Source organism: Passer domesticus, chromosome 14, assembly GCF_036417665.1.
Source record: "Passer domesticus isolate bPasDom1 chromosome 14, bPasDom1.hap1, whole genome shotgun sequence".
NCBI classification, from domain to species: domain Eukaryota; kingdom Metazoa; phylum Chordata; class Aves; order Passeriformes; family Passeridae; genus Passer; species Passer domesticus.
In genome coordinates, this window is record NC_087487.1 from 5,303,070 (window position 1) to 5,322,571 (window position 19,502).

Sequence of the window (19,502 nt, forward strand, 5' to 3'; positions counted from 1 at the left end):
TTTCATGGCTGGTATATGGTATAAAAGTCTAATATTGGACTTCCATATTTATTAAGCTGCTTACAGCTATTTCAAATTAATTTTAAATTAATATTCCTACATTTCAATTATGTATCATTAGCTGTACCAATTTTGTGTTAGTGGATTGTACACACATGCTAAACCATTTGTTCCTCAGAAATGTCATTTTCTAACTTTACTTACTTTACTTTCATTTTTGGATGATTACTTACTGAATCTTTCATGTTTTGTTTCTTATCTCTGAGATGTTGTTTGCCACTTCCCAAGGTTTTTACCTTGTTTGTGTGCTCTCAAGAACTGAAAGCATTCTTGTGTATATGAGGTAATGAAAAGTAGAAATTACATGTTTTGAACCTTCACTGCGTCTGCCTTTTCAGCCTTTGCTGATTTCTATAAAAACAGCCTAAAAAAACCCCCTCAATTGAGTAGTTAATATTGACAGAGAAATTTGACAATAAATGTGACCCAGGTGACAGAAACAACAATCTCAGCAAAACAGTTTGAACAAAGCCTATACTGACAGCCATGTGTATCCCTGCTTTGGCCAGGAGTAAATTCAGAAATGGATCAGCCTGGTGTCACAGGGAAACAGGAAATGAGCTGCAAGACTCTCCAGATGTCACCTCAGTGTGTGCAAGGCACTTTTTAATCACTGGGAAACCTCCTTTGGCTCACTCAGCTTTGGGAATGTTCTTGAGCATAAACTGAGAGCTCTGCATGGTGGAGAATGGATTTCTCTTCAGCTGAGTGAGCTCCAACTTCCCCATTGTCCAGGAATAAGGAGAGCACATCCCTGTCCCTCCTGGATAGTCTGGGCTGGCATCTCGATTCTCTCACACACAGAGTAACAGTAATACTGTTTATATATAATCTATTTAAAACGTGGCCCAAGGCAGAAAGAAAACCATTACAGAAAACAGCTTAATCTTTAAAACAAGTTGTACTGTATGTGGTTCACAGTGTCAGGGCTCTAGGTGTGGATGAACTCGGAGATCACTGATAAATCAGGAGAAAGCAGCTCAGTTTTCAGGGAGCAGCAGGTGTTCAGGCAGTGACCCCTGGAATGGAGGGGGAAGGCATAGGATGAAATACTTTAAAATGCTGACAGTGTAGGCAATCATCAGGTACTGCAGGATTTGTGAAATAATAATAATAATAATATAAACTGATTAAAAATAATATATTTAACTGAAAAGTTGCCCTTTGACTTGTATAAATGGTTTCATTTATTTATATAAATGATGTGGCATTTCACCATTATATAAAAATAACTGCTGTCTATTTCCAGCTTCAAACAGCACTTAATTGAGGGATATATAGCTGAACATGAACTCAGGAACTGGGACATTGGGTTTCCAGTCATGAAATGTGAGCAGGAAAGGTGACTGACCCCATGGAACAAGACAGAACTGCAGCACAGAGACATCTCCCCAAAGAACAATGTATACAAGCAGAATTCAAAAAAAGGCATGTAATTTATAGAGAGGGAGAGAGACATTTACAGTGCTGTCATGTGATTGAGTGTACAAAACTAACTCCCCAAAAATAGTCTCTTATTCTCCTCTCCCTCAGATGGTTCCTTTTTTAGTTCTCTTGTGGAAGGTTTGGCATTGGGAAGAGGAAGCTGAGCTGCTACCAATGTCTCTTTAAACAGGGAGCAAAACTGTCATTTCCAGCTGCCTGTTCAGTTTGGAGTGACTTTGCATTCTAGCAGAAAATGAGGCATGTGTTAACAAAATGGCCTTGCTGTATTATTTTCCTTTGAGAACATGGACCAAAATGAAATCTCGTTTTAAAGAATAGGGTCTAATTTTATCCTAGTTTTGTGTATTAGTTTTTCAGATGGAAAGAAAAGCTGATCTGAAGTTCTTCTTACCTTTTGCCCCTAAATATTTGTTAATCTACTTCATGCCAAACAGGAAACAGTGCCTGTGTTTAAACTGAACTTGATTGCTTTATTAGCAGTTGGTTTGTAAGAACAGACTTCTTTGCATTAGCCTGGGGTGTTTCTGTGTTGCCTTCACGTTGCACTTAGAGTGCATTTTATAGATACTTTCTTGATGCTGAGTGCCTTCCTCAGATGATTCTTCTCTTACTTAAAGTTAACTTGTTGCCCATTCAGTTGATGTTGTCCCATTGTGGCTGTATCCCTGCACTGGTCCTGTTTCACTCCAGGCAGTGCTTCATGTCCCCTTGAACATTTCCTCTTCTGAAGTCCTGTCTATACAGATTGGTGTTGCAAGTTGCCTTTCATTGTGGTTCCCCTGATTTATATCTTTCCTAGTTCCACATCTCAAATTGCATCATTTCCAGCATTTTATTTATCATTAAATCAGGAATTTTGGTGACCTTTCAAATGTTCTTTTAACATATTGGAGTAGGTGGATATTTGAAAGCTTGGAGCGGGGGGAGGGAGCTGTGTAATAGTTGCATGTTTGCTTTTCCTACTAATTAATGATAAAATGCTCTCTTGGTTTTCATTATACCTGATTTAAGGAGTGAAAGACAACAGATTGATTAACTATTACAGCCCCACTAAGCTATAATGTTTTAGCAATACAAAGCTAAAACCAAAGACTAAATAATATCATGTTGCTCTGGGGTTACAGCACTGGAGAATGCCCTTGTGACACCCCCAGCTGGAGTGTTGCATCCAGCTTTGCTCCCCCAGTGGACCTCTCAGGACATGTCCAGAGGAGGCCATGAAGGTGCTCATTGGACTGGAGCACCTTTGCTGTGACACCCTTGGGCTGTTGGGGAAGAGAAGGCTCTGGGAAGACCTTAGAACACCTTCCAGTACCTAAAAGGGCTCCCAGAGAGCTGGAGAGGGGCTTTTGACAAGAGCACGAGTGATAACACAAGGGAATGGCTTCAAACTAAAGAGAACAGGGTTAGATTAGATGTTGGGAAGAAACTCTTCCCTGTGAGGGTGGTGAGGCCCTGGCACAGGTTGTCCAGGCAAGCTGTGGCTGCTGCATCCCTGGAAGTGTCCCAGGCCAGGCTGGATGAGGCTTGGAGCAGCTTGGGATAGTGAAAGGTGCCCCTGCCCATAGCAGGGGGTTGGAATGAAATGATGTTTGAGGTCCCTACCAGCCTAAACCATTCTTTGAGTCTATGATTTTACCCATGCTTGTAAGGTGAATCCTAGTTGTGCTGTTCTTTAGCACTTTGTTTATTAACCCTCTGCTAATCTAGTGTGATGGTAAGTGGTTACTTAAACCATATTGTTTTATCTAAATCTGTTTTTTCTTCAGGCTCATGATGCCTCCTGTTGTTATTCAAGGAACCATTATTTAGGGCAGAAACTTCACAGTGTAGCTGTGTTTATTTTTGAATTTCCCTTTTATGTAGGTGTCTGCTATCTCTGACACTAACACATCAGTACCAGCCTTCAGCCACAGTGTATCTTCTATTCCTTACTCAGCTGCACTTTAAAAAAAAAATAAATTGTGTTTTGTTGTTTTTCCTCCAAACAAGAAGGACTTGGTTTCAAAGCAGAGACCTTTGAGTGTTGTTAAATTGCACACCTGCTGACTCACATAGCACATTAGCTGTTCAGGAAGCAGTTGCTCAGTAAGAGTGTTCTTTCTGTTCAGTCAGTGAGTTGATTTGGTTCCAGCACCCCGATAATGATTTCACTAACTGTGTTTTCTAACCAACTTTGTGCTTCTCCAGCTTTTTTGCTGACTGATGTTCTGTGGCCATTTGAAACTGGAAGGCTTTCCTGCAAACCTGCTGTGTTGGTGCTGGTTTGGGGCAATCGAATTGTTACTGATCCAGAGCTGCCAGTGGCTTATCTGATGTGATTGTATTCACTGAAATAATGTTGTTATGCCTCTGAAATGCCTTTTTAAATACAATAATATGTCATATAAACAAAGAAGCAGTCAATGAACAGAGTGCATCAGATAAGTAACAGAGAAATGAAAATAGCAGACAATCTAAAAAACAGTCTTGTGTTGGTTTTGTCTGTCAAATTGCAACCAAAGCTTTTACTGGACTTAAATTAGTTGATGAAATTATGAAAAATAAATTAATTGCCTGTTACTTGTCCTTCAGGCATGAGCTCTGTGTGGGTAGGAAAGACTGGCCCTTTCTCTTGAGTGCCTGTGCAGGAGATGGCAAAGAAGATTAAAGATGTGACAGAGAAGGGAGTTGCGTGAGGAGCAGGGTCTTTGAGATGTCAGAGAAGAACATGGGAGACACACACAAACAGAACTTGAGACAAGACTTCCTCTTTCCTTTCTCTAGGGACCAGAGGGACTCTGCAGTCTGCCCCAAACCAGGGGCCAATGCCACTTGTTGGACAAGGGGCAGGACTGGAAGGAGGGACCTGCCCTGCAGACTTTGGGTGGGAGGATGTGTTTGTTTTCAATATTATATGAATTTATTTTGTCATTTCCAACCCAGCATAACTCAGGAGGTTTTTGTCTCTCAAAACTTGGTTTGTGATGTAATAAGATACAGTTTTAGAAATTTAAAAGCTTTTAGAATGCAATGTTTAAAGGAGGCGAGATAGGCAGTGTTAGTTCTGTTAATCTCCACGACCACAAGCCCCACTAATTTCCTCAGTTTCACTTTGCAGCTGAAACTTTGTCACCTACGTGTCACACTGATAGAAATCCTTGTTCAGATCATCTACTCTGGACGTTTCTGAATTTAATAATTTTCCTGATTGGTTCCCAGCTTGCCTCTTGTTTCTGCAGTCTATTCCTGTGGCTCAAATTACATCATATTTTATTAGATTTGTTAAATTTTTAAAATTTATTTTGCACTGCATCAAATTTTTGTACCTATTTGAATTTCTTCTCTAAGTCTTTCATAAAACCCTTCGTTTTGTTCTCTCTTTTTCTCTGTCTTTGCTGCCTCCAGTTTCCTTTACTTTCACTTAGTATTTTTCTTTGCTAATTCTCCCAAACTGATGAATTCTCCTCTTTTTTTTTATGGGAAGTGGGGAAAACAAGAGATTTGTTATTTGTATTTACTTGTGAAAGTGTAAACCAAATGGAGAGGGGCAAAGGGGGAACCTCCCATCTTTCCAGTGGGGAGGGTAGCTGGGAACACTTATGCTGGTCAGTGAGGGTGGCTAATTTTCAAAAACACTATTTCATGGGGATGGAAAGGTGCTGAATATGTTCTTTAATTTGATTGAACGTTTTTCTTGCATTTCAATGCTTGGAGGCTCCAGCAAATTTAGGGAAAGTGAGTCCAATAATAATTTCCTGTGTTGGTTTTCTGAAGTTAAGGGCTTTGGTGCTGAATTGGTGCTTCTGTTCAGGAGATGGGGAGAACTCCAGGGATATGAAGAGATTTGAAAACCAAATATTTCTGTGTTAAGTATAGAAATTTTAATTTTTGTAAGGTTTCAAGTCTATATTAGAAGTTCAGTTGCTGCAATGTACTATGGAACGTAACTCAAGAGCCACTGTGCAATCCAGTTTTAAATGCAACACACTCTGAGCCTGCTTTCTGAAGGCTCAATGTAATTTTTATGACAGAGCTTTTATATAAGATGATTGCATTTGGCTTAAAACTGAGGCCAGTGGGATTTCTGTGAGTCTGTTGATTTTCTGCTTTCCTCTTACATACATCAAAGCCCTGTCACACAGCAGCCACTTCAAGCACATGCACTGGGATTTTTGTCAGCTTCAGAATTTAAACATGAAAAAATCTTGAGCAGGAGAACTGCAAGGAATACCCTGAGAAATGCTGTTTGTGTTCCACTGCTACAGGTCTGGTACTCGGGGATCTGTACTCAATAAATCCAGGATGTTCCTGGGTCACATAGCCCTGGGTTTGTAGCATTGCCAATACTAGAATAATAATGTTTTGTTTAAAGCTACATTTCCTAGAATTATACTTATTGTCACCCTCACTTTTTTTTGGTTTTAATTTATTTTATTGTTTTTGTGGTTGAGAAGAAATGTGTGTGAAGTGCCTTAAAACCAGCACCAAAGAAAAGCAGTTCTTACTCCAAGCACTGATTGGATTTGGGAATGCATTTATGGCTGTGTTTGGGTTGTGTAACTTGCTTGGGATGTGTGTAAAGTTAGAGCAGAGCCCTGACTGGATTACAGCCATTCACTCTATGTGGGCTTTTTAGTGAACAAATGCTGGCAGTAGCTGAAGTTCTTGTTCCAGTATCTCTGACAATTTGCACTGAATTTACATTTTGTCCTACAGGCTTTCTAATAGGCAATTACAACATTACAGAACAATTCTGTATGGCTCACATGGTGGTTTATATTATAGTCTGCTCAGAAGCTAGATAACTAGCTAGATATTATAGTCTGCTCAGTGATACCAATTCTCCTTTCAGAATTTTGTTAGTACTTCAAAACCCGAGGTAGTTTAGCTCAACACTGTAGGTACCAGCTGTTTGTGCTATTTTTTTCCTTCTTTGGTTAGGTTTTTGTTCTTCACAGATATGACTGTAACAGTAAAAGGCTTTCTTCTATCTGTTTAAAACTGCTTTGTACTATATTTAGCTTATCTCCTTGGTGTAAGCAAGTAAGTTATCTTTAACTGCTACTCAGGTAATGTAGCTTCTCAAAGTACATAAAATGACAACCTTCTATGGTGTAATAAATCATGTATTAGTCAGAACCAGGTTACTTTTGAATTGCCAGGAAAAGTGCTTGTGGAATGCTCTGAAAGTCTCATGTAACTTGTAGGGTCTCTCTTTCTTGTTATTTAATATTTTTAATTTTCCAGTTAGGAACAAGTACTTGGAGAATGGTAGATATCTCTGTATCTTAGCAAGATTATTTTGAAAATAGCAGGCAGACATCTCAACCTGTTTTTCATGTTTTTTTTGAAAATGAGAAGTCCTGTTTTGCACCTGTACTAAACAGACTTGTGCATCTCTGGATATTGGCCTTCGTTCTGTGGCTACTGGAATATACAGAGCAATATACTGAAGTGGAAGATGGAAGCAAATCCTTTAGAGGATTCTGTGCTGACAGGTTCCACAAGTAGCTCTCACAACATGGAACCACACTGGCTGAGTCTCTCGCTGCAGGTTTTGTTACAGAGCACTCTCCTTTATTACCTGCTTTCTAAAAGGCTTTTTAAATGTCTGAGAGTGAGTTCTCTCTCATGTATGAGATAAAGGGACCTAAAGTATTTTGTGTTTGCATTTTAGCTGTTCTGAAAATGAAAGATAAGAAAGTTTCTCACTCTTTTGGGCTATGACACTATCACTCTTGTCTTTCCATCATTGCTTCTAATTATTATTAATACAACCACACAATTACAAATTATTGCTCCCTCTCAGTGGGATTTAGAGTTCATCCTAAATGGCTAATTTCTGGAGCCATTTGATTGTAATCTGAGTAAGGGAAGTCCTTGATCACTCCTGTGGTGCAATGTCATGGATTTTGGATGAGAGGAGAGCAGTGGATGGCAGCTGGCTTTGACACTTCTTCCCACAGTGCTGCTGTGTTGGGATGCCACAGGCTGGGGGGGTCCCAGGAGGGTGGTGGGGGTGGCTGCTCCCCAGACAGAGGTGAGCTGAGGGTTCCTTTGCTGTTTTGCAGGCAAGAACTGGGACCTGACAGCAGCTTTGAATGACTATGAGCAGCTGCGGCAGGTGCACACGGCCAACCTGCCCCAGGTGTTCAACGAGGGCAGGTTTTACAAGCAGCAGGAGCCAGAGCAGCCTCCCCAGGTGACCAAGGCTGAGAGGCCCTGCCTGCAAAGGCAGGATGACATTGCCCAAGGTAAGAGCTCCTCTGTGGGCTTCAGGGGACAGGTGGGTCTCCAACTTGGGAGCTGTGCTTGGCTGCAGAGAGTGGGAGGCCATGTGCCAGCAGGGTGGGAGCTGTGTCATTGTCACGGGGCTCAGAGCTGCTGTTAGACCCTATTTTTCATGTTTTGGTGGTTATGAGCTCTGCCTCAGTTCTGCAAGTTGTTTTTTTTTAATGGGTGATTAAAGTAAAATATGTTGTCCCAAGCAGTCCTGTGGTACTCATGAAAGGAGTTAATTAGAGGGTGTCACAGACCACTCTTGTATATAGTTTTCTATGCTTATTGAAACAAACAAACAAAAAGGTTTAAAAATCTGTATTTCACTCTTTGCATTCTTACTCACAGTGTGTGAATAGGGTGTATGCAGACTATGAATAACTTTCAGCTTTAAAATGTCATTCTTTTATAGTTCCACAGAAACTGCCTCCTATCCCCTGCTGAATAGAAATTGAAACCTTAAGAAAAATTAGTCAGCTACCTCTAACAGTTAATTTCCAGTACAAGATGATCAGCATTAGAATTTGCTTTTTTGTTTGCAGATCTCTTATGGGTTTTATTTCAGATCTCTCTCTCTCTGACTATTAGGCTGCAATTTTTTTCTATGGATTTCTCAAGAAGCTGTTGTTTGCACCAAAATAAATCTGCAGGTCTGACAGCTTGTCATGTAGGCAGGTAGAGCAGTAGCCTGGTGATGTCTTTCTGTGCAGCCATTAAAAGGAACAGAAGGGCTTCCCTTCCCCTGCTGGCTCTTCCCTTGTATTAAACAGGAAATAGCATCAGTACTTAAGAGTTTCAGTAAAGCTTTTTCAAAATCGCTGACTTCCATCAGAAGAAAAGGAACTGTGGTGCTTTTTAAGACTCCTTAAAGCACTGAATACAAATAAAAGAAGGAAGAGCAGCACAGTTGATAAAACCATGTCCCTTCAGCCTCTTTGGGATACAGTTTGCACTGAAATGTCCATCTGATGTTTAGTGGGTGCAGGGTACTGTGAGGTACGTCTGGCTTTGACCACCTGCACTGACAGCAGTTTGGCTGCCAACTCCGTGTGTAGCTGAGCATCTCCTGGTCAGAGAGCCACCTCTGACTGACAGGTGAACCTAGGGGTGTTCAGGGGGGAGCAGAGAAGGGAAAGGAGCACCTTGGTTTGTAGAAAGGAGTGGAGAATGCAGCCAGCAGGGGAGGGCTGGGCTGTGCTGGGAGTGGCAGCAGGGGATGTCACATGGGGGTGCTGCCCTGCACTTCAGTGTCCCTGCTTAGGGGATTTAGCTGAGATGTACCGGGAGAATAAACAAATTCAAAATCAAATCTTCTGCCTTCTCCCTCCATTTAGGGTAATTTAGGGAGTGCAATTTAACTCTCAGAATTAGAAAAACTTTAATCCATTAGAGAAATAAAAGTTCACAAACTACAAGAAAGTTAATTTTTAATAACCATTAGTCAGTTTGAGATGTCTTAAAAACACTATTAGTCATAAGTTATGTTAAAGTAAGCTTTAATTAGGAATTCAAAACATTAACTGATTGTCATCTGTCTGTCAATAAATTTTTCTTCCAATGAATCCTTGAAAACTTAAGATAAAGGAAAATTTTTATAAGAATATTTATTTTTCATATTTTGTTACTCTTACTGCTGGTCTTTTTTGCTAGAAGGAGAGTCAAGTTCCTCTGGCTTGCCAAAGGGACCTATAATAGGAACAAGCAATCTTTCACAGTGGGGAAATAACCTGAAAAAGGTAGCAAACAAGACGTGGAACATATTCCCAGTGAAATGAAAGTGCATTGAGCAGCCTGGCATTGCTGGCCTTTTGGGCAGTGGTGCAGGCTGTAACTGCTCTTTGGTTTCTCGACAGAAAAGCGTCTCTCCAGAGGGATTTCCCATGCCAGCTCAGCCATAGTCTCCCTTGCTCGCTCACATGTAGCCAATGACTGCAGCAATGAGCAGTTCCCTTTGGAGATGCCCATCTACACATTCCAGCTGCCAGACCTGAGCGTGTACAGCGAGGACTTCAGGAGCTTCATCGAGCGGGACCTGATTGAGCAGGCCACCATGGTGGCATTGGAGCAAGCAGGTGGGTGACACCATGGGTGTCAGGTGGCCAATCCACCTTTTGGGTTGGCATTTCTAATTCTGCTTCATGTCCAGAGCTTGCACATCCTGCCTGGGAAATAAAAGCCAGAGAGTAAATGTAAGTACTGTGTTCTTTGCCAAATGACTCATATACCAATCCCCTGTTTCTTTTAAAACATTATAGAAAAAATGGTCAGATTTAGTTAATAAAACAAAGAAATTGAGAGAGGGAGGAAGGGACTGGTGGGGGAGTCATGCAATAGGCAAGGACATGAGTCTGGATGGTCAGAGGGAGTTGGTACTTCCAGTTCTCATACAGAAATCACACTGCAGTGACTGTGAAAGGAAACATCTTCAAGTTCTGTTGCAGCTTGAGAAAATAGTTTTTAGATATGTACTTTGTGTGTTTATTATTTTTTGTAATGAGTAACTACATAACTTTAAAGCAATACTTCAGTGTTGCCATGAGGAAAAAAGTGTAGATATTTAAAATTAATGTTAATTCACATCTATTAGTAGTTTAAAGTTTTAAGCCAATTTTGAAGGATATGGAGAAATCTATTTAAAATTAGTATTGGTGCTTTATGAAACAGCAGGAATGCTAATGAACCATGACATGAACACATCTGTATAGTGAAATGCCCAACCCTGGTGATATAAAAGAGTTCTAAAATCAGATTTCATGGTTGCTTGTGGAATATGGAACAGACAGTTGCTTTTTTTTTTGTGTGTGGATTACTCTACTGTGTAACACTGGATTGATCTGGGATTAATTCTCCACCCCTGGTGCCCTCTGTGAGCCCAAACTGATAAAGTGCAGCTCTGGTTTGAGGCAGGAGCTCTCCTAATCTGGTGTCTCACTGAGTACTTAGGAGGTGTTGTCATGTGCTCTTTTTTAGCTTTGGTAATTGAAAAGCCAGACATACTTAGATAAATGCCTCAAACAATACATATTTAAGGAAAAAGAAACAAAACCTATAAACAACCAAAATAACCCCAAGCAGTGTTCAGAAGGCCTTTAGGCCTTTTTCTGGGAGAAATAGCAGTGTAAAATAAGGTAGGAATTCTACCAGGCAACCATGAAGCATGAAAACTGCAAGTTACCTATGAAAAAAATATATCCAGTTTCTCTAAGAACTAGCTAACCCAAGGAGGACAGGGAAAAGTAGGATGATTCTTCCTCTGGCAGCTCTGCCAAACCCTCCAAATTGCATAGGGATAGCAGAAGATATTTTGGTACAGTACCATACAGTTAACCTACCTGCTGCAGTGCAATTACAGCCTTTAGAGTCTAGTATGAACTAGAAGATCACAGAGGCTTTCTGACCTTAAAATCAGGGAATAAGTGAATTTAGAGCTGACATCCTCTAAGCCATACAGAGTTGGCTGGCTTTGAACTTGAAATGGCTGCAGGAACTATAGAATTTGCTGCCTCCTAGCATTCCTCTCTCAAACCTCTCTGAAAATTAGAACAAATAATTTGTTATTTTCTCCATATTAATTAGGGCAGTAATTTGACACACACTGGAAAAGTGCCTTCATCCCCAGAGCTTCTTGCACCCTGGAAAGGCGAGGGTTTGACCATTTGAAGCCCTCAGGGTTTTGATCATTAGTGTCCTGTAGCCTGCATAGACTTAGTTTACTTCATGAGCATTGCATTCAAATAACCTGGAACTTCCTAGGAAACACTTCTGTATTTCAAGTAAGTTAAACAGATCAAATAGTTTGCTTAAGAAAATCATGTAAGGCTTCATAGAAACTAACCTTTTGTCTTTGTTTTAGATGTAAAGATATTCAGTTTTCTGCCTATTTTGTTATACAAAATGAAGATAATGAATTAATAGGAAAGACACATGGTATTAGACATTTTGTCTCCTACCAACAGTTTGACTATGGTTTGGTCAATGACATAAAAAACCTTAAAAGATGAGGTGCATTCCCTGCAAAGAGCTTAAAATATATTTCAAACCAACCCATGAAGGACAGTAGCTTCTGTAGGTGAGGTTGGGGATGTTATTAAAGGAAGAAGAGAGTGTGCTTGGGTATAATACAATGAATTTCAAGATAAAAGAAATAGAAAAGAAGCTGATTAGGCAAAGGAAGAGGAAATTTGCTAGGAACTAACAGCTTACTACTCCCAAAACCTGGACTGGGAGAACAGCATTGCCACTAACAGTGTCACACGTGGGTTCTGAGGTGCCCAGATGAGCTGGGTGTCTGTAAAAGCCTGTAAGGTTTTTATGTTCTTTTTTAATATGCTTAAACTCTTGCTAGCTTGACATCTATATGTGACATCATGTCCTGGTTACATCCTATCTGTATGGAAACTCAGAACAAAATTCCTAATTTACTGCAAAGTGCTGTGAGATGATAAAGGCCCTGCCAAAGGCAGTGTGATTTACTTACTCCCCACTGCTGCAGTGTAGTGTTTACTCCTTAATATGATTGCTTTCCAAATATTCCTCTGAAAGGATAGAATGCATCACATTCATAAAAACGTGTTGAGGTTTTGTCCATCTTGTAAACTCAGCTGTTGATTATTGCCAGAATTGGAATGAGGTCAGCTCCTGAGTAATGGGCAGACTAAGATCTGGCAGGAATTACTGTGCTTCTTCAACAGAGGATAGCTCGAGGTACTGATAATATTAAATGAAGTCTGTGTGGAAGCAATTTTATAATTCTAAATATTTTGCTGCAGCAAGTTGATTTTCATTATAGACATGTGCTCCCCTGTGTGTTGTTAATGTGTGGGTTGACACAAAAAGAGATGTTATGAAAAGTTCTGCGGTACTGAAGTAGTGTGTTTTAAAAAACAGTACAGGCAGAGGAGTGGCTGGACTAACACAGTGTTTTTAACTGAAAGTAAAACAATTCTACTGCAGTGGAGAAATATAATTCAATACAAATGGTACAAGTATACTGTATGAAAGTCCAAGAACTGTAAACAGTAATATGCTGTTAAGCCTGGGCTTCATGTCTCCCAAACCAATCCACCAAAATTGTCGAGATGTTTGATCTCAATTTTCACCTAAGCTTAATTTTCCTGGCTTTTCCCTAAAAGGACCCACTATAACTACTAGATTTGGAAAATGAAAATGCACCACTTTTTTGTTATAATCCAATAATAAACACATAGCTGCTATTTTTTCAGTCAGCCATAAGCTTTGTGATGTTAACCAAGCCCCAGACGCTTTTTGCAGGATGCACTTGATGGAAGATCACTTTTATAAAAATCTTCTGTTACTCAAAAGATTCATAAACACCAGACTTTGGCATTTCTTACCAATAGATGTTAATCTGCAAAGCAGTGCCACTCATTATTTCCTGAAATCCTACCTAAGGTCTGTTTTTAGGTATTCTAACTAGGCTTTACACACAGCACCTTGGTGTAATTTATTGCTGAATACGATCCCACCTAAACATTCTGCTAAAAACAGGTGGCAAGTTGTTATTTCACAGATGCAGGAGTTGCTAAAAATGATCTTGTTCTTTCCAAAGGCTGTCTAATAGTGCTTTAAATTAAGCTTCTTTAGTGCATATTTAATTTAGAATTCGGTAAGCTTAGTCTGAGGTGTAGTGCAGCTGCTAAAATCATTTGAGGATTACCAGATGTGCTTATTGATCTGCTGTGCATCTTTACAGTGTGGTACTCTTAACCCATTTGGACCAATTGCAATTTAATTTCATTGTTCTTAGTACCCAGAACAAATAACTGGGGTGCATAATAAATATTGCTACACTATTTTCCCCTAATGTGTATTATCTGTAGTTACAAATAAACTTCACTATGATTTTGTAATGAAAACTTATTAATGGAGAGGCACTTATTTGTTGTTTGAACTACCTCCTGTTTTGGGGTTTAACCTTAAGTGCAAGACTGCCTGTACATATATATAGATGCTATTTATTCCCAGCTTCCCAGTCAAGAAACTGGGGGAGAAAAAGTCTGCCTATTGCATTATTCATTCAATTATTCACTTGTGCATTACCCACAGACCTGCAAGTCTTGGGAAATGTACCAGCTCTACTCATCCCTGTTAATCATCTGCTCTTCCTCATCCCCAGAGATGCTACACAATTACCCCCATTTGTTTGCTTTCTATTAGAAGTGCTCCCGTGACCTTTTAACCAAGACTTAACACTCCAGTTTGCTACCACATGGCAACCTGTGTGCCAGGAATTGCCTACTTTTGGTTGGGCTTGGGCAGTGATAGTCTTTATGACTTATTTCTTCATGGAATAGGTATCCTTTTGCCAGGCTTTTCCAGAACCCGTCTCTGGTTTATAATCTGTAAAACATGCTTCCCATAGCAATGATGGATAAGTGATTCTGTAAGTATTCCCAAAAGAGAAAGGCCACATTCTATACTACACCTCGGGCTATGCTTTGGTGTCATTTTAATTCTCTGGTAGTGTAGCTGTTGGTTTTAGTAGATCTAATAATGATTTACACTATGGGAAATGAAAGGAGAATCAGCTCTTGAAGCAATCCATCTGATTGAAATAATTTACTTAATAAACTTACCTTATAGTAACATATCTTGATTACCACATACATATTGCTTTTGTCTGTAGACAAAAGAAAAATTCCTTTATTACCTTAATGTAATCTGTCATGTGTGTGTGGGAGGCCAATGTTGATTATGTTTAGGAACTGACAGCAAGACTCATAATGGTATTAAGGCAATAAACTCATTGGAAATCCATCACTGGATGCAGCGTATGAGACTGGAAGATGCTAATTAATTAAAGGTGCTCTTTTCTTTTCTAGATCCATGTAGAGAATAGTTTATCTGCCTCATTCCTAATCTTCTCAGTTTTGACTTCTAGCATTACATTTAAGCTTATTTGGTAAAGAGGGTGCTCATGGTTCCCCGTGCTGCTCTGTGTTTACCTGCCCAGAGCACAGCTCCTGTTCCAGGTTCCTCTCCCCCTGTGACCCGTGTTTCCTTTCCAGGACGCCTCAATTGGTGGTCCACGGTGTGCACCAGCTGCAAGCGCCTGCTGCCCCTGGCCACAACGGGTGATGGAAACTGCCTCCTGCATGCTGCCTCTCTGGGTAAGGGGCAGTCTGGGCAGGAAACCTCCTGCCAGAAATACTCACTGCTCTTCACATTCCACTGTAGTGTTGTTTCCCTAAAGCAGGAAAGGAAAAGGTTTCTCAGGATATAAAAGCATAACTGGAACAGTATCCAAACGCATGTATCACAGACACCAGGGATCTGTATTTTCCTTATATTTTTTGTGTTCCCAGCCTAACAGGTCTGGAACAGGCAAATTCCAGGTGCTTCTGTTGGATTGTCCTCATTGTATGCAAGGAAATTAGTTAATTCTCTTGATTTTCTTCCAGCAGTTCTGTGCTGTTTCAAGAATGCACTGTCAATCTCTGTTAGTTCCTTGTAGGGTTTAAGCATATGTGAAACAGCATTTGGGGTGAATTGAAATAATTTCCAATTGATGAATTAATTGTTTACACAAGATTTTTTAAGCCTTTCTGCAAATCACAGAAAGCTGTGAAGCCAAAGGTCTTTGTGCTTTCTACATCCTAACCTATTTATGAGGAAAGTTAGATTTTTTGATACTGCTAAAATCTTCCACCAGAAGTACTTCGAAGAGTGACTCTTTAAAAACATGGGGATTTTTAATATTTTGAAGAGACTTCTCTTGTTGAAAGATGTAGTAAGAAAAAATCTTTTCTATTTCCAAGGATCCTTTTATCTTTGTCTACTTGATTTTGTATGTTAATTACTGTAAATGTTTGGAGTATTTTGACCTGAACTCAGCAGCTGACAATGTAGTGACTGAAACATGGCTGTCTCTAGGCCCAGGACTGGGGACAGCTCTGCTTTCTTTTGGTGTAGATTACTGTTCCCAACCATATAAAGATGTTTCATTATCTTAAAATGAACTTGAAAGCCTGTGTCTGGTGGTATTTTTAGACTTTCTATCATCTTGAATGCTTTTCTCTTCATTTTGAAACCAGAGGAAATTTCCTGCTGTGTAAGAGCCGGAGCCTTTGGGGGCCGGCACCGTCTGTGATTCCAAGGGGTGCCTGCAGTGCTCATTAACATCCTTGTGCCTGCTGGCAACTGCAGCTTAAACCAACCTGAGCACTGAATATTCCATGGTTTGCAGCAAAGCTGGAGTTGCCTGCAAGCAAACACTGAACCAGCTCATATCCTTGGTTGTTCCTAATCAAAGTTTAAAATGTGTTAGAACTCCTGTTGCTCATTAGCTTATTTGCAATGACTCTTTCTTTTGGAAATCTTAAAAATAGTGGGTGATTTATTAGCCAGGGAGAATCTTCAATTATGTATTAGCTATTTCTCTTTCACTGTAGCTTCTTTAAAAGTGGATGTCTTGTGCTGCCTTAGGGATGTGGGGATTTCACGACCGGGACCTTGTGTTACGGAAAGCCCTCTATACTATGATGAGAAGTGGAGCTGAAAGGGAAGCACTGAAAAGAAGATGGAGATGGCAACAGACTCAGCAGAATAAAGAGGTCTGTATGGCCCAAAGACAGCCTTGTTAATATCATTTAGGGTTACAAACATTCTTAAGTGTGCTGTGAAAGTTTTAATTGCTATCAAATTCCTTGTGCTGCCATTTTGTTTGGGGAAAGAGATACTTGTATTTGAAATTTTCATACCAGAATGCAAATGTGTTTGTAGCTTTGTGGATATAACTATGCAGAGTTTTGTGCCTAAAAGGTGCATTTGGAACATGTAGAAAAATAAATGTGTAATTTACCTATCAAAAGCATTTAAGAGTGGATGAAATTCACAAAAGAGATAGAGCTCCATTTAAGAAAGATTTCCCAGAATCTTGAATTAGAATTTTTAGAGCTGTGGCTAAATATTGAGTGGAAGTGTTGTAACTAAAAATCATCTGTAAATTTGATTTGATTTTTGATTAAAAGCTGTACCTTCAGCATGTAACTATTTCCTGAAGATGTGTCTGTGCCTAAGCAGTGGCTAGAAAAGCCAGTTTCAGGAGTAATCCTGAAGGCAAATAAGTGAATATGCTAACTCTACAGTTGTATTTTAGATCTTTTACATAAATTAATATTCTTTAACCTGAGTAGAAATGTTGAACTATTAATGGTCCAAGATACTGAACTGAGTCATGTGTGAAGCTCAGGTGAGTTGTAAACACTGTACAGAGCTCTGCCTGCACTGTGAGTCAGCAGAGTGGTGACAGCATCTCCTTGTGCCCCATAGTCAGGTTTGGTATACACGGAGGAGGAGTGGGAGCGCGAGTGGAACGAGCTGCTCAAGCTGGCGTCGAGCGAGCCGCGCACGCACTTCAGCAAGAACGGGGGCACTGGAGGGGGGTAAGCTCACCCTGTGACAATCCCAGCCTTGCTCTCGGTAGGAAAACAGCACAGCACAACTGGGTGAAGGTGCTCATAGCACCACCAACCTGCCTTTGCAGCTGTTGTACTGTTTTGGCACGGCAGAATTATCTAAATATCCTATTATGTGGGATCTTTAACCTGAGGTTACTTTATATCCCAAAGAGTCTGCATGTAATAAATCCTAATTGTTTTTCTTGTGGAACAAGCATGTTGGCAGTATCATTTAGGTTTTTTTCAGGAATATATTTGTGAAAAGATTTGGGATGAAACAGTATCTACAACATTCAAATACCCCTGACCCATATATAGAATCTGCTTTAAATAGCCACTGTTATAAACCATCCCTTGCTTTCAGTGCAGTTATCCCCAAAGGATAGGATTATTGACCAGCCTTCAGAATTCAGAAGCTTTAGTTTTTGTGTCTAGTGTTTATCACTAAAAATATTTAGTATTTCCTCAGTGCATAATTTTCTCTACCTACTGTTTCCCTTGGAGACAATAATGTGTGGTGATAAACAAATTGACAAAATAAAGCATACAGCACAATGTGAGTAACAAAGTTTGTAGAAAATATTCTTTGGCCTCTGAAAGAATATTTTATTTTCCCTTTAACCTTGTGATGTTAAGGATAGGTAATTCTAGGAATTCAGGAGAACTTTGCTTAGAAAATTGTCAGCCACAGTGTGTCTCACTTTCTTCTATTCTGAAGTGAAAAAAAAAGTATTTAAGTATTTCCATTTTAATCTCTAGTTTGTTTCTTATGTTTGTACATATTTTCCTGTTGATACATTTCAGTTTTCTAATGCAGTTCAGTTCATATTTCTATTAAATCTGGTCATTCAGCCCAAATTTTCTCTGACTTGTTCTGTTTCATTTTGTATCTTCCATGTACCACATATTTTCAGTACCTTCTAGTCAGAGATGCCCTCAAATGTTCTTTGCCAGGCAGTCAACCTTCAGTTCTCAGGTACCTACACAGGGAGTATAGGTAGTACATAAATAACCTTCTCTTCATGGTTTGCATTTCTCTTTTTTCAATCAAAATTAAGTAAATACAAATAGCCATCAGTTAATTTTTCCTTTGAAATAGTGAAAGATGGATCAGGCACGAAATTCTTATCCTGTTAAAGATTTGAATGTATACTTCTCTTTACATTCATTCCAAAGACAGAATGAGTGTGGCAGAATGAATTATTTTTTCAGTTTAATGAGCCCATGTTCAAAGTGGGGCCCTTGACAAGGAAAAGGAATATCAAAATAGTATTTTTGAGATGGGGTATATTATGTCCTCTAGTTAGTTGCTATATTAAGCAAGCTTGCACATCAGTCTTTGAACCATAGATGAGACGTTTTCCTTTGGTGTCAGAATTAGCTAAAGCATCAGAAGTTGTATCTGCTTCAAAAGAATTCAGTGACAAACCTAAGGCTGGAATTGTGCTGCCTCATTCACCTGCAAATTTCTCTCAGTTATTTTTCAGAGTGAGCTACATGCAAAGGAGATCAGCAATTGTTGCTAAATTTTCAAAGAGTTCTCCTTTGTGACACTCTCATTCTGAGGCTGGGAAATTGGAAAAAGAGAAAAAGGAAACACAGAAAAACCTGGTTATTAAGTTCTTATTTCCAGCATGTAAAGCAGAGCAAGCAGATTCTTGTTTTGAAACAGATTTGCACATCTTCCTGTAAATGTAAAAAATTAATTCTAGATTAACATAATTGCTTCATTTATCTCCATTTACAAGCAAAAGCAGGGGCACTGAATTGAAGGAACTGCAATGAAAAAAAGGAAAATGTCTGGTACCCTGTTTTTTGTTAAGAACCTAACTATTGCCATCCTGCTCAAAAGAAAATTTCATCCCCTTCCTTCACCGAGCAATTGTCAGTCAGAGCCTGTTCTCCTGTAGAGTGAATATGACTGTTGTTATTCACTGTTGAAAACCCAGGTGCTGTTGTGGTTTGAGCTCATACAGACCCTGGAAGTGGATGATATTTGTACTTATTGTCACCTCCCAGATGTGTCTGTGCTGTTGGCATTATCTTATTCAAAGATTATTCAAAGTTCAAAGGACTTGAAATGGGGAAGAAGGGAAGGGAATACTGCTGTAATCTTCCTGTAGGTCATTGGAACTGAGTTTGAGGCAGAAACCCAGAACATTTAAACAGGAAGTACCTCTCAAATGTAAGTGTCCTCTGAGGTTTTGGACTTGGCTTGGTATTCAGGGTGCTTCAACAAACAGCTCTTCATACACAACTCCTGCAGCCATGCAAGACCCTCACCTTGTACAGAAGGTAGTTTAGACCACTTAACAA

The 19,502-nt window shown here is 39.7% G+C and overlaps 1 protein-coding gene across 12 annotated transcripts in view; it reads left to right on the forward strand.

The window, feature by feature from the left end:
* Positions 1–19,502, forward strand: part of OTUD7A (OTU deubiquitinase 7A) — a 138,242-nt gene that overhangs the window by 96,950 nt on the left and 21,790 nt on the right. For all 12 annotated transcript variants that reach the window (XM_064388534.1, XM_064388536.1, XM_064388537.1 and 9 more), the window contains 5 exons: positions 7,560–7,742; positions 9,621–9,839; positions 14,796–14,897; positions 16,213–16,340; positions 17,059–17,171. In XM_064388534.1, the coding sequence (XP_064244604.1) occupies positions 7,560–7,742; positions 9,621–9,839; positions 14,796–14,897; positions 16,213–16,340; positions 17,059–17,171 (745 nt within the window). The remainder of the gene's footprint in view (positions 1–7,559; positions 7,743–9,620; positions 9,840–14,795; positions 14,898–16,212; positions 16,341–17,058; positions 17,172–19,502) is intronic.